Here is a 15,210-nt window from a genome sequence, read left to right on the forward strand (position 1 = left end):
GAAGCACTATTAGTTTGCTTATCACCTCCATGTGAAACCACAATATCTAAACCATTAAGCGCCGTTCACACTCTTGCAACCGAGTACGACCGAGAGAGACAAGACCGGTTTTTAATCCTCTTACGACTTCTTAGGACCAGCTCCGCAGCAGCGCGCCTGGTCCTAAGAAGTTTCTCTCGGTCGTACTCGGTTGCAAGAGTGTGAACGGGCCTTTATGGTCAAATATTTTATTTTTAACAAAAATAAAGAATAATGAAGTTCACTACATCTTTCAGGTCAAAGGCATGGCTGAGGTGTGCCAAAAGAGACGACCTTCTGCGAAAATCGTCCAGTGAGCTGCATGCGAAGTATTTCGTCTGCAGCAGTCCCTTCACAGCGCGTGACTTCATGGACCCTGGGCGAACAAAGCTAATGAAAACCGCTGTGCCTTCAGTTCGCCCATCGACATATTCAGATGCTGAGAGAGCTAAAGGTAAAGATTTATTTAACTATCCATATACGAAAAGTATATTACTTGTGTAAAACTTTATTTAAACACAATATTGCTTCTACGGCTTCACAACCTAACTTCTAATAGACGAAACTCTTCCAGACTTTATGGAAGCGACAACCCCACCGTGCGGCGCAGACCCCATGGAGGCTACAGCCTCCAGCTTCCAGCCCGAAGAACCCTCAACCGCTGCCCATGGTGAGGAAGGACTTGTGTTGGAAACAACAGCCTGGGTCTAATAGACAAATTTTTCCAGACTCCATGGAAGCGACACCCCCACCGTGCGGCGTAGACCCCATAGAGGCTTCAGCCCCATCATGCGGTGCAGCCTCCAGCTTCCGGCCCAAAGAACCCTCAACCGCTGCCCATGGTGAGGAAGGACTTGTGTTGGAAACAACAGCCTGCGTCTAATAGGCAAATATTTCCAGACTCCATGGAAGTGACACCCCCACCGTGCGGCGTAGACCCCATAGAGGCTTCAGCCCCATCATGCGGTGCAGCCTCCAGCTTCCGGCCCAAAGAACCCTCAACCGCTGCCCATGGTGAGGAAGGACTTGTGTTGGAAACAACAGCCTGGGTCTAATAGACAAATTTTTCCAGACTCCATGGAAGCGACACCCCCACCGTGCGGCGTAGACCCCATAGAGGCTTCAGCCCCATCATGCGGTGCAGCCTCCAGCTTCCGGCCCGAAGAACCCTCAACCGCTGCCCATGGTGAGGAAGGACTTGTGTTGGAAACAACAGCCTGCGTCTAATAGGCAAATATTTCCAGACTCCATGGGACCGACAACCCCACCGTGCGGCGCAAACCCCATGGAGGCTACAGCCTCCAGCTTCCGGCCCGAAGAACCTTCAACCGCTGCCCATGGTGAGGAAGGACTTGTGTTGGAAACAACAGCATGGGTCTAATAGACAAATTTTTCCAGACTCCGTGGAAGTGACACCCCCAGCGTGCAGCGTAGACCCCATGGAGGCTTCAGCCCCATCATGCGGTGCAGCCTGCAGCTTCCGGCCCGAAGAACCCTCAACCGCTGCCCATGGTGAGGAAGGACTTGTGTTGGAAACAACAGCCTGCGTCTAATAGGCAAATATTTCCAGACTCCATGGGACCGACAACCCCACCGTGCGGCGCAGACCCCATGGAGGCTACAGCCTCCAGCTTCCGGCCCGAAGAACCTTCAACCGCTGCCCATGGTGAGGAAGGACTTGTGTTGGAAACAACAGCCTGGGTCTAATAGACAAATTTTTCCAGACTCCGTGGAAGTGACACCCCCAGCGTGCAGCGTAGACCCCATGGAGGCTTCAGCCCCATCATGCGGTGCAGCCTGCAGCTTCCGGCCCGAAGAACCCTCAACCGCTGCCCATGGTGAGGAAGGACTTGTGTTGGAAACAACAGCCTGCGTCTAATAGGCAAATATTTCCAGACTCCATGGGACCGACAACCCCACCGTGCGGCGCAGACCCCATGGAGGCTACAGCCTCCAGCTTCCGGCCCGAAGAACCTTCAACCGCTGCCCATGGTGAGGAAGGACTTGTGTTGGAAACAACAGCCTGGGTCTAATAGACACATTTTTCCAGACTCCATGGAAGCGACAGCCTCACCGTGCGGCGCGGACTCCACGGAGGCTACAGCCCCATCATGCAGCTCGCCCTTGGATTTCCGACCGGTGACACCGTCCACATGGTCCTCCTCTGAACCAGTTGGAGCTTGTAAGTGTCCCATTTCTTTTGTTCACCTGTGCCCATATGCTACTACTCATATAACTAAAATTCATGCATGTTAAGGTGGGTATTAGTTTGTCTACTTTTCCGGTGATGGGCTTTTCATGCAAAACCTGTAATATACCTTACGTACTGTATTGTCAAGGCATACAGTGGAAATATGTAAATTTAGCAAACATAGCTTCAAAAGCCCAGTTTCCCACGATTTCTAATTGTCTGTAGTTTAGGGGCATATTATCTACTTGCAGATTATGTCACTGTAAGGTAATGTTGGCTATGCTGGTTATAAGGAGAACTGCTTACCTGCTCTGATTTCGTTATTTTTATTTTTTACCCGTTTCAGGTACTTCTACGCCTCCTCTGCGCAGTTCTGCGCCGAGACCTAAGGACATCATAAGGCGTCTCCAGGCCAAGGTTTCAAAGTACCGGAAGACCATCGCAAGGCTGCGCAAGCAAGAGAAGAATATGCCTCGATCGGCTGCGGAAGCTCTCAACATCATTCGCCCTCACGTGACAGACGAGGTATTTCACCTACTGTCAAGCCATGTTAAATTGAAATCCAAGGGCAAGGGAAAACGATTCCCGTTATGGTTGAAAAAGTTTTCTCTTCATCTCAACTTCCGTGGGCCGCGGGCATACCGTTTTTTGTCTCGTTATCTCACTCTTCCTACTCAGCGCACACTAAGAAGATGGCTGTCGGATGTCAAAATGACACCTGGAATTATACCAGGCATTATGTCATCCATTTTTACAAAAACACAATCATGGAGTAAGCGCGATTGCGCCTGCACTCTCATCTTCGATGAGATAGTGTTAAAAAAAAAACTTGTCATATGACGTGTCACAAGATGTTGTTCATGGATTTACGGATGATGGCTACGAACGAACCTCAACGATTGCCGACAGAGCCCTGGTTATCCTTCTTTCCGGAGTTTCCCGGAGATGGGTTCAACCAGTCGCTTATACAATTGGGCACACGTCTACGCCATCTACCGTAATCCGGAACTTGTTGATCTCGCTCACTGAGCAGTTGCAAGACATTGGAATTACAGTTAAAGCTGTAATTTGTGACCAAGGGGCTTCCAATGTAAGCTTAGCAAACCAGCTTGGTGTCTCTGTGGCGCAGCCCTTTTTTTTTCGTAAAACGTGAACGCGTTTACTTCATTTACGACGTTCCCCATTTCGTGAAAACAACTCGGAACAACCTGCAGGCCCACAGGCTTCATATCGAAAATGAGATTGTAGACTGGGCAGATATTGTGAAACTGTACCACTCCACACATGAGATGCGACTGCGGTTGGCGCCAAAGTTGACTGAAAGACATATCTACCAGAAACCTTTCAGTAATATGAAGGTTAAGCGGGCGACCCAGGTATTGAGTGCTTCAGTGTGCGTCGCGCTTTTAGCTCTTGTCTATGCGAAACAGCTGCCTGAAGCAGCCATGTCAACTGCTTATTTTTGTGACCGCATGGACAAGCTGTTTGATTGCTTGAATAGCTCCAGTCCAAAGAAAACGGAGCAAAAGTTGCGCCATGCTATTCGAAAAGGGCAGCCGGATTTAGTTGAATTTCTCGGAAAACAGCTTCCATGGATTGCGTCTTGGAAGTTCGAAGGCAAACGTCAGCCACACACTATCATCGGGTGGCAAATTACGATCAAAGCCGTCTTGCTGCTGTGGGAAGATGTTTCCCAGAATTACGACCTTGAGTTTCTCCTCACGCGTCGACTTCAACAAGACCCACTTGAACAGATGTTTGGACACATAAGACAAAAGCAGGGATGCAACTCGAATCCCAATGTGCCTCAGTTCATATCTGGCCTGAAACACATTGGGATTCAGAAGCTCCTCACACTGTCACCGAAGGGAAATGTCGAGGAGGATGAGAAGGACCTCCTCCAGGAGTTGTCCCCATTTTCACTTAGTAGCGAGTCACTCGTGGATGTTGTGCAGCATGTCCCACAGGACGACTTTCCATCTTTGGAAAACATCACTGAGTTGGCAGCCCATGAGGAGTCCCATGTTATTGACAACTCTGCTACTTATTATGTTGCTGGCTTCATTGTTAAAATGTTTACTGAGAAGGCTGCAGAAGGTTGTTGTTGTCCTGACTTGCTTAGAGATGAGCACAGTAACCTTGATGAGCCACATCAGTTTTTTATGATGCTGAAAGCGTACCACGTCCCAGGCAAGCTCTTCGGCAACTTGACTGTGCCATCAAGCGCAGCTTTCACACTTGTTCAGCAACTCGAGTCAATCTTTCTTTCTGTTATCGAAAGTGTAGCGCACCTCCGAAGTGTTTGTGAAACATTGTACATAACTCTCTCGCGTGTTGGTGATTTTAATTTTTGCACTCCAGAGTGTCGTGCACGGTTTTTAAAAATGTTTTGCCGAATTCGATTGTGCTGGCATGTCCGTTTTGTAAATAGAAACTTGGATAAAGTTCGCTTCCATTCTCGCGTCTCTGGTGTACAGCTTGAAAAGTTCAGTGGGTAGAAGATGATGTTTCAGCCTTTATGTTGCATCTCATAAGATATCTGCAACAGTAAAATTAATTTTATTGGGATTTTATTGGGCCGTGCAGACTGCACACTAGCCATTTGTTGGGATTATTTGCAGTCAGTAGGTTGCACTCTACTGGTCTTTTGTAATGACTGCTTTTTTAGATGGTCATGTCTGTTTTTTCCTATTGTGGTCATGTGGAATGTGTAAGTTCCCATATTGATCTTTGTTAATACTCTCTTACAAAAAATTTATATCTGGCCAGATCTGAAGATTTCAGATATGGCCATATCAAAAATTGGCCACATATAACCTGATATAGTATATCTGTCAGATATAGTATATCTGTCAGATATAGCCTCATAACGCCAGATATAGCCTGATATCCCTGGCTAGGTATGGAAATCCCAGATCTGGACAGGCATTTAAAAAAAAAACACAAGCCTGAAATCAGCACTTTATATCTTTTCATTGTCTACGATTCTCCCAACTGCCCCGACCCGCACTCGAGGAGTTATGGTTTTGACCAATTCCATGATTACACAGTTTCGAGTGTAATTCATAGTCACCCTGAACAAGCGTCTCATAGGGCTCAAGTACCTGTCATATCACTTTTAAGTTTTCTCGTCAATGGCAGCGTTTATGATACTGTGCATTCTGTCCAACCTACAACCAAGTTGAGCAGCCGAAATCTCTTACCATATTATCATTCTCGTGATTGTTGTTTTAGCAGGAATTACTTAAACGACGAGAAATCACAACAACCAAAACCGGGATTTAGCTCGAATTTACGGGAGCTGTTTATGAGATTTTTAGCGTTTCTAACTTAAAATCAGCGTCTTTGAAGCTGTACGAGAATGATAGTAATGTAAGAGATATGTCTGCAGCTCATCCAGGTTGAAGGTTGGACTGAATGCACAGCACTGACATTGGCGAGACATTTTAAAAGTAGTATGGCAAATATTTGGGTTCAGCACAGCACGTGTTCAGGGTGACTCTGAATTACACTCCAATCTGTGTAACCATAGAATAGGTCGAAATTTTCGATCACTAGGCAACTGATGAAACACTGTCCCCATTCTTCCTCGAGTACGTGCAGAGGCGCTTGGGGGATTTAGCAACTTGTCTATTCGAGCGTGATGTTACCACTTTGAAATAATTAAGCTACATTGAAATGCTCGTGAAAAACAGCACAAATAATCTCAATCTTAAGCTTGTCAAAGCTGAAGTTCGAGATTATTTGTGCTAATATTTGGCTCGCGAACAATGAGTCATTCAGAGTTTGATTACAAAGAATTTTTTTTAACTTTTTTTTACTTTTTAATATATTGAAAACCGGCCACCAGATAAGTCTTTATATACGCCCGATAAATCTGTATATACGCCATATCAGGCTGTATATATGCCAGATAAGTCTGTATATAAGCCTGATATGTCTGTATATACGCCATATCAGGCTGCATATACGCCAGATAAGTCTGTATATATGCCAGATAAGTCTGTATATACGCCGTATATAATCATATAATGTGTGATATGGCCAGATATGGCCCAGATATAAGATTTCCATACGGGGTCACTCATCTCGGATGCAACTTTCTTTTCTTTTGGACACTGTTTCTGCTTTACACATATGTGGAGCGTGAAGGAGATTGAGATCAGGGGTGTCCACCAACCTGGCAAGCCTGAAATGCTCAGGGAATTTTGGATCACCTGGAAAAGTCAGGAAATTATCAGGGAAACTGTCAAAAGGTTGGCTAAATCAGGGAAAGTGACGAGTAAAAGTGGCACGGTGGTGCGGAACGAAGCCCGGCGATCAGGTGTCGTCACGGTTCTGCTGAATAACATTGCCCGAAATGTCATCCTTCGAAGGAAGGAACAGCCAGGAAATTTTATCAAAATAGTCAAGGGAAACCTGGAAAAATCATGGACTTTGGAAAAGTCATTGGGTAGACACTTTGTAAGATGTACCTAATTAAGCAGTGCAGATTGCATGCCAAGCCTTGGTGGAATCATTTGTGATGAGTGGGTCGCAGGTACACCGGGCACCAGTCTGATTTAGCAGTCTTTTGTCAGCCATTTCATGTGCGCTTGTTATGGTAGTGGTCATGGCAAACCTTACATGTTAAATGTGACATGTTAAACGTGACATGAACGTAAAACCTGTATTAGACCGTCGGTTGGCTTTCAGTTCTTGTTATTTTGGTCATTATTGTTACTTAAATCAGCAGGAGCAAGGTATTTTTAATTCTGTAGTTCAGGCTGTGTTAGGGTTATTTAATGACTATGTTACAGACTAAGAAGGTCTACACTAGTGGCAATCTTGTTTAGGCATTTACTTGTCTGTTTTTCTCATTGTGGTCATCGTGCATTTCAGATTTCTTCTGCTGAGCGTTTTATTTGCATACAAATTGCATTGGATCAACGAGCTTTGATACTGCATGGCCAGTTTTTTTTTTAGTATGTGTTGCTGATGCTGCATATGTTATGTGTGTGGTGCACCTTCCATGGAACATGCTTGAGAACACAAAACAGGCTTGCAATCCAATTGCAGTTGTAACATTGTAATTCCAGTTGTTTGATAAGATTTTCATGCATGCCATAATATGCTTGTCATTTTTTTGTAGGATGTATTGTTTGTGAATCCTTGATGCACGGTGCTTATGTTTTGTAGTTTTGGTAATTATATACGAGGCACAAACTGCCCACCATATTTTTGTTGCGAAAATAAACTGTGTTGATTACTCCCTGGTGGTGTTCTTCTGGACAGCACAAACCTACATGGGTTTCCTGGCTTGTAAAGTCAGTGTTAACTGTATATAGTATTGTCCATTAGTTGTCCGCATTAGGAATCGTACATACGTGTGAAGTAATTACAGCTGAAATTTACCATGCGGGAATAGTAGGAAAAACATAACTCGCGGCAAACCAGATGGCGCAGGCTACCGCCCAATACACTACGCCAAACTATATATCTATCCATCCGGTAAGTATTTTTATTGTGACTCCATTCATTCAGTTGGGGACTACGACGGCCGCTGGGTGCGCTCCCTGCCAGCTAAATGGGCCGCTGGGGCCTATGGGAGTGTCCGCTCTTTACCTTGAGTAGATTACTCTATGCCTTGGGCGCGAATGAACACGCTTGCGTGTTCATTCTCGCCCCGAGCGCCCTACGTTCGAACCTTCTCCGCCGAATCTTCGAGATAGTGACTCACCTTAGATAAGAGGCCGCCCGCGACCTTGTCGAGTCAGACTCGCCCCAGCGCTCGATCCTGCGGTTTCGCCGACATGGACGCCCGCGACGCTCTCCTGCTTTCTTCTGTTTCCTTTTCCTTTTATTAATTTGGGCACAAGTTGGCCCCCATTAAACGTTTAGTTTACTTCAGTTTTCGTCGCCTCATCATCACTTGTCATCCGTGACAATATGTCAGATAGCGCAGTTCCAAACTTTTCAACAATGTCACAAGACATAAGTTCTAGGACACTGGAAGAATTTAGAGAAACAATCAGCACTATAGACTGGAGCCCTATGTTTAATTCTACAGATGCTGATGAGTGCTATGATTTTTTTTATAAATACTTTCAAAAATGCTTACTCCACTTCATTCCCAATCCAATGCATCCGTCCAAACAAAAAAAGCTAGGAAGCCGTGGGTAAATGGTCACCTTTTGAAAGTCATTAAAAAGAAAAACGTACTTTATGACTATTTTGTGAAAACACGAGACGAAGAAAAATTACGCGAATTCAAAAAGTTCAGAAACTTTGTTAACGCTCAATTAAGACAAGCTAAACAGCTTTATTACGCGGCTAAGTTTGACTCATCTTGTTTAAGGCAGCCCGATATTGTCTGGAAGCAACTGCATTCTCTTTTGCGTAGCCAATCTAAAAATAAAGAATTGGACCAACCTCCGGAGCCAGCGTTCGCCATTGTTGGCCCAATGCAGGTCCAACATTGGTGTGCTGCCTGGGTAATTACCCCCCCCCCCCCCCATATCTATTCTTCCCGTAATTTCAAAACCAATAGAAAAGATAATATATTCTCGACTATTAACCTTTTTTGAAAAATATTCTGTGTTGACGGACTCGCAAATCGGCTTCAGAAGGCGTAGGTCTACAGAAACTGCTTTACTAGTACAAAAAGAGACAATATTAGAAAATTTCGAGGGTAAACTTTTAACGTTGGAGATCTTTGTAGATTTCAGTAAAGCATTTGACCGGATAAATCACAGAACTCTTCTTGATAAATTAGATTGTTATGGTATTCGAGGAGTTCCTATTAGCACTCATTTCATCCTATTTACAGTACCGTTCCCAATACCTTCAAATTAATAATAACAGATCTTCTATTCAGCGCACTAGTTTCGGGGTCCCTCAGGGAAGTATTTTAGGCCCACTATTGTTTATCACTTATGTTAATGATATTGTAAATATTGAAACGTCTGGCTAAATTGATTATATACGCGGATGACGCTAGCATATTATTTTTCTGAATTATTTTTTATTTTATTTTTATTTTTTAAATAAATTAAAATCATGGGTAGTTATGAATTCCCTTGTTATTAACACATCAAAAACAAAGGCAGTTTTATTTCAGTGCCCAGGACCGCTTATTAGGTTGTCAAGCGATTTGTTTTGGGGGGATTGTGCGATAGAGTGCGTTGATGGTATTAAGACGTTGGGGGAATTATGTTCTTGTCGCATGTCCTGGAATAATCATGTTACCTATATTCATAAAAAAACTATGCAAAGTTGTCGGAATAATGAATAAATTCAGGCACATACTTCCGGTAAATGTTAAAAAAAATAATTTAAAATGCGTTGTTTTACCCTGTGCCCTGCTACTTCCACCTGGTATGGGGTTCGACTACAATGGGCAACATTGACAAACTACGCCTATCTCCCAGTGGGTCCGGTGCGGGGGTAACGCCGAAAAGGTTTGACCAGAGGAAAATTGGCGACTCCCTCGGCGGGGGGAAGAGGCAGGGGCTGATGTTTTTAGTTTTTTTGTCCGATCCCCCGAAGGTCATGCTGGTGATATCCCACACTACCTGGTGATAGTTAAGGGGTAGAAAATTGGCTTAGAAGGGCGCGAGAAATCAAATCAAATGTTTGTCTTTCTTAGACTTAGGCTAGGTGGCGCAAGCTACCACCCGATACAAAGGGTACAGCCAGTAACATCAATCCATCCATCCATACAGAAAAAGGCACTCAGGATAATCTAAAATGTTCCACGTGACTATCATTCCCCTTCCTCTTTTTGAAAAACATAAAGTCATTGATATAACCAATTTGTATGCACATAGACTGCTATAGTCGGATGCAACCTGAGAACAATCTTTTAGCTCCACCCACAAGCGCATTTCGCCCATCTGAAGGGCCTCCGCCGTCGAGAAAGTAGTTCGCTAGCAACGTTGCTTTTTCTTCCTCCAGGAAACGTGTCTTAAACTACTACAATATTTATTTAATTCATTCAGGACATTTAAATAAGTTAGAATACGTTTTTGTCAACGAAATAGCTGTTTAGTAAAGAAAGAGTTATGTCCAATGTACCGTCTTCCTAATTCATTTTCTGTCCAAGATACTGTCTAACATACCGTCTAACATACCTCTCAGCAGTGCTAAGCCTCGCGCCCGCTTCGAAATTTTCGTTGGCGATAGCGTCGCTGGATTCTCACGTTGTCGCGCAAAAACTGCTGCAAACGGAAGCCGATACCATTAAGATTTCGTGGCGTAACCTCGGGCACGTAAAACACGGTGCAAAAAAGCAGAATAATTGTCACGAGAAACTAGCGTCGCGTTGCTAAGGCCAGCAGCCATGTTGAGATTTTTTTTTTTTTTCAAAAGGATCGCGATTGGTCCACGGAATCGTGACGTCATGAAAACGATTGGCTGGCGTTTCTCGGCGTAGGATTGCATTTTCCTCTGAGAGGCATTTCCGGTTTTTTCTTAGCTTGCAACCGACTATAGACGCTTTACACACGCGCCAGAATACAGCCGCCATTGCTGACCTTCTCTTGTTTTACCCTGATACCAAGCCACTGAAATTGGTGTGGACGAGCCTCCACAAAGACCAATGCTGGGGAGAAAGACAGAATAAAATCTAGGATGGCAATGACCTAGCCTGCTATGGTAATAATGAAGTGAAGTAAACGTAATCAGGGCAAACAAAAACTGAAGGTCAGTTATGGCGGCGCCCATTGACAGCTGCTGCAAAGCGTCTATAGCTAATTATCAACGATCCATAAGGGAAAATAATGCCATTTCTTTAGATCTTGGTAATCTAGAAGCAAACGAGTCTGTATACACATCGCGACATAGGCCCCGCCTGGCGTATTCTCTTTTCAAGGACAAATTTTGGTTTAGAAAGATATCGCCACCATATTACCACTTTTATTAAACACCCTGTTTTCCCGTGATATTGAAATGCACTCTGTTAGTCATTGTTCCATTCAAGAAGCTTTATACCCCGCACCTCCACCAATATTGCCACGGGTGGTGACCAATAAACAAAAAATAAACAGGAAGAAATAAACGTTTAATGTGGCGAACTTGTGCCAAAAATAAAAGAGTACAAAAGATAATAACAGAGCGTCGCGGGCGTCGAAGTCGTCGAAACCGCAGGATCGAGCGCTGGGGCGAGACTCACTCGACAAGATCGCGAGCGGCGTCTTATCTAGAGTAAGTCACTATCTCGAAGATTCGGCGGAGAAGGTTCGAACGTAGCGCGCTCGGGGCGAGAATGAACACGCACTTTCTAGAACAACACAAGCGGGGATAAACGATAGAGGCCATGTCCGGAGCAAGAATAAACGAGAAAGTTCTAGAAGTCCGTGACCCCTGCGCGCGGCAATAAGTAACCACCATTTTTTTTGTATACTGTTGATTGCGAAGTTGAATTCTTTATGTTTTTCTTGTGTTTATCCTCTGTATAGGTGTCCGCAAATGTGCGCAAATTCGTTCTTTTTTGTCTGTATGGGCCAGTGCGCTCTTACCTTAATTGTTCTGGGGCGCAGGGACTCGTCTAGCTGCAGGCCTGCAGCTTTTTTTTCCAGCTCCCCCGTCACAAATGTACTGTTTGTGGCAAAATAAACAAATTTGAATTTGAAATACTTTCATCCAGTATTTTGTCCAACACTGTAAGAAATACGTGCCTCCAAATTTTGACATTTGTCGTTCGAGCAGGCACATTTGGCAATGTTTAGAAAAGTAAATATTATTTAAATAAATATTATTACTATATATTACAACCGCGCTCTACCCATGGTTTCTTTTTTTCTAAAAAAGTTTTAAAATTTTAATTTTATCGTTTTAGTTATTCACTTTCAAACGTGCCCCCTCCATCAGTGGGCGTTAATGCAACTGTTCACCTCTTCATGCCTTATGACTTTTCCTTTTTTTTTTTTTTCTGGCCAAAACTGAGTGTGGATTTGTTTATACGAGACACTCGACAATGGCATATAAAAACATCAGTTGATCTAAAAATGTCCAATATACTTCGTCTCATCCTACGATGGACTAAAGGCCAAAGCCACGGGCCGCCAGGTCCAATCACGTTCCACGCTAAACTATGACACGCTTAGCATTGGTTAGGTTTGGACGAATAATGCTCCGAATCCAAAAACGCAGCGTCATTTTTATAGCTTTGACACTGCAATGAGCCAGTAAGCCGTGGCTTTCTTTGCAATGTGAAATTGCTGAGTCATTCATTGCTCGATCCGATCCACTGTCGGCCCATTCCCATCAGTCATCCGAGACGTGGGCACCGATACGTGCTTCGAAGCGAAATACCATACAATGTCTGAGTGGCTCGTGATTGTATCTGGCGGTTCGTAGCTTCTGCCTTTAGTCCATCGTAGGGTGAGACGAAGTATAGCCACTCTTTAGTCGATCTTATCTAAAATCACCCAATCGTATTTCCAGCCATTCCTCGGGAAGCCGTAGTTGACTCAAAACCAGGAAAGTTAACAAACGAAACTGCTGCAAAAACAAGCGCACCTAATACAAATAAATTCACGAAGACCTCAATAGAGACAGAAAATGAGTACCGTGTCACTGCAGCCTAGGCGGTAGGCGCGCGCTTCAAGGGCTTCTTTTACTCATGTTGAAAAACCGTCTTTCGAGGACCATAAAAATATATATAAAAAATGCACACACACCAGGCCTATGGGCATGAATAGGTTGCGGTAGAATCTTAAGGACCGTTCACACGATGCATTTTTCTCGCGCATCTAGTGTCGCGAAACGTAGTTTCGCGAAATGGTTGCGCTGTCTGAACGAGTTCGAAAAGGACGCGCGCATCTAAAAAAGTTGCGCGCACACCTCGCTTCTGGAGCGAGCTTTTGCTGAAACTTTGCCGAGTCCTGTCAATCAATCTGAGAGCGCCGCCAATGGCCGCTCAGAAACGCTCTCACGTGGCCTTTGAGGGGGGAGCGAGCTGTTTGAGAAGACCACTTCACTGCCGGTGTTGTAGCCGAGCCAAATCCGAAAAAAACCGAAACCACGAACGATGGATACTGCCGGCGCTTCCGCAAGCACGTCAAGCACCACTGAAGGAAAAGTGAGTAGCATATCGGAAAAAAATCCAGCGATGGACGAATACGTAATTGGTGATGATGATAATTCGCGTCTATTTTTAGTCATAATTAAGAAATAAAACCTTGAGACAAGGAAACAAAAAGGGGCGTACACAGTACCGTCTCAAAACCAGCACAGCGTACAGCTCTCATTTACTTCCACAACAGTCTTCTTCTTTGTCAACCTCCATCCAAATTATACATATTCAACAGTAAATAAAGTAAATGGCAGTAAATGACAATTCAACAAGTAGTAAATTACAATTTAAGAGTAAATTAAGTAAATGGAACTAAATGACAGCTGTATGCTGTGCTGGTTTTAAGACGGTGGTGTGTATGTCCCTTTTTTTGTTTTTGTCTTAAGGTCTTATTTCTTAATTATGATTGTTCACCAGCTCGCCTGCGTTTTGACTCTTAGAATGTGGCGGGAGATGGAGAACACGACGCTGAATGGCTAATGGTGATGATGATGATGATGTTGGCTTTCAACTGAAGCGCCACTTTATGGTCAACACCCAAACTATTTTCGCGAGTCTAAACGTCATCGTTGTTGCATGTGAAGCGGTACGTGTGAACGAGAAAATTTCGCGAAACTTGTGTCGCGAAACTGTTGCGCGCCTAAAAGATGCATCGTGTGAACAGACCTTCAGAATCCAATGTAGAATCACGGGACGTGACGAGGAGCGGTTGACTGTAGAGTTCTGCCGTAATAAACGCTGAAATATGACAGATGATGGCTCTAATGGAGTGGTCGCTCGTAGCGACGTGGGCGCATGTTCATTATTTGACGGTAGGTACGATTTTTATAGTGTAATGTTCTCGAGGCATTTTTAAACCTAAAGGCACATAAAAGGTACACAATCAAAAGAAACTTTCCAAAAATATTTTTTTTTCTGTAACTACCTGGCTAAAACACGCCTGTCACCACCCCCCCCCCCCCCCACCCCCCCCATCCCTTTCCCCCCAAGGAAAACAAAGCCATAATTATGGAAGGAGGCAGCGGGAAAGGCCTCCGCTTTTTTCAGTCTCCCTTTCGCAGCCAATCGAAGCGTGCGGAAAAGTGCTCCTTTCCGTACTCCCTCTCGCCAGTTGGCTATTGGCTCTCATCCCCCCTAGAGTGCCTTCATGTGCGCCTCGCATAGAGTGATGCCAACTGCCTGTTTCCCTTTCCCACACCCTCTTCCACCGCCATTTTGTTTCTCTCATTGTTTCCCCGTGCGCCGGAAAGTGGCCTTTGTGTCCATCGGTAATCCCATCCGAGGGGGAAAATGCTAATCCTCCCTCCGTGGGTTCCACAACGCTGCTCCGAACTTCTGAGATAAGGTGCTTGTTTCCGGGAGGGTTATAAGCCCCACGGATTATCGCCGAGGAACAAAATGGCTGCTGGTTTGTCGGCGAGTGGTATTGCAAAGGGTGGCATCACCCTAGCAAAGCGCACATGAAGGCTCCCTAATCCCCCCCCCCCCCCCCTAATTTCCTTTTACAACGCCTACGGACACTAACCTGCCAGTTGGGGACTCACAAAATGACTTCTATTTCGACCGTTCGTTTACCCCAAAATAGAAGTCATTTTCGAGCCGTCGCGCGCCAACAGACCAAGTATCTCCGAACTCAAAATGCATGTCAAGGGGTAAATACGCTTATAACTTGATTTAACTTCTTTTTTTGAGATGGTGCATCCGCGGTGACCGCCAATTTAGTTAGGTAGTTAATTTTTGAATATGTGTGTGTGTGTGTGGGGGGGGGGGGGGGCACATTATAATGATGGGCTTTTTACTTTTCACTTGACCGTCAAAGGGACACTGACGGAGTATTTAAGCTCGTCAAGATTTTTATTTGTGCATGACATGTGAGAGCCAAGCTACTCAGAAGTTTGCGGCTCGAAATTCCTTTTCTTTCGGCCCAAAAACCGCCGATTCTCGA

At 44.7% G+C, this 15,210-nt stretch overlaps 1 protein-coding gene across 1 annotated transcript; it reads left to right on the forward strand.

Annotated features, from left to right (window-relative positions):
• Positions 1-1,627: 1,627 nt before the first annotated feature.
• LOC121833707 lies at positions 1,628-12,655 on the forward strand. The gene is made up of 4 exons (XM_042287215.1): positions 1,628-1,684; positions 2,069-2,200; positions 2,556-2,995; positions 12,635-12,655. The coding sequence occupies exons 1-4, from the start codon at positions 1,630-1,632 to the stop codon at positions 12,653-12,655; spliced, it is 648 nt and encodes a 215-aa protein (XP_042143149.1). The 5' UTR covers positions 1,628-1,629.
• Positions 12,656-15,210: the final 2,555 nt, after the last annotated feature.

The sequence above is a fragment of the Ixodes scapularis genome, unplaced genomic scaffold, assembly GCF_016920785.2.
Source record: "Ixodes scapularis isolate PalLabHiFi unplaced genomic scaffold, ASM1692078v2 PGA_scaffold9__187_contigs__length_104089568, whole genome shotgun sequence".
Classification (NCBI taxonomy): domain Eukaryota; kingdom Metazoa; phylum Arthropoda; class Arachnida; order Ixodida; family Ixodidae; genus Ixodes; species Ixodes scapularis.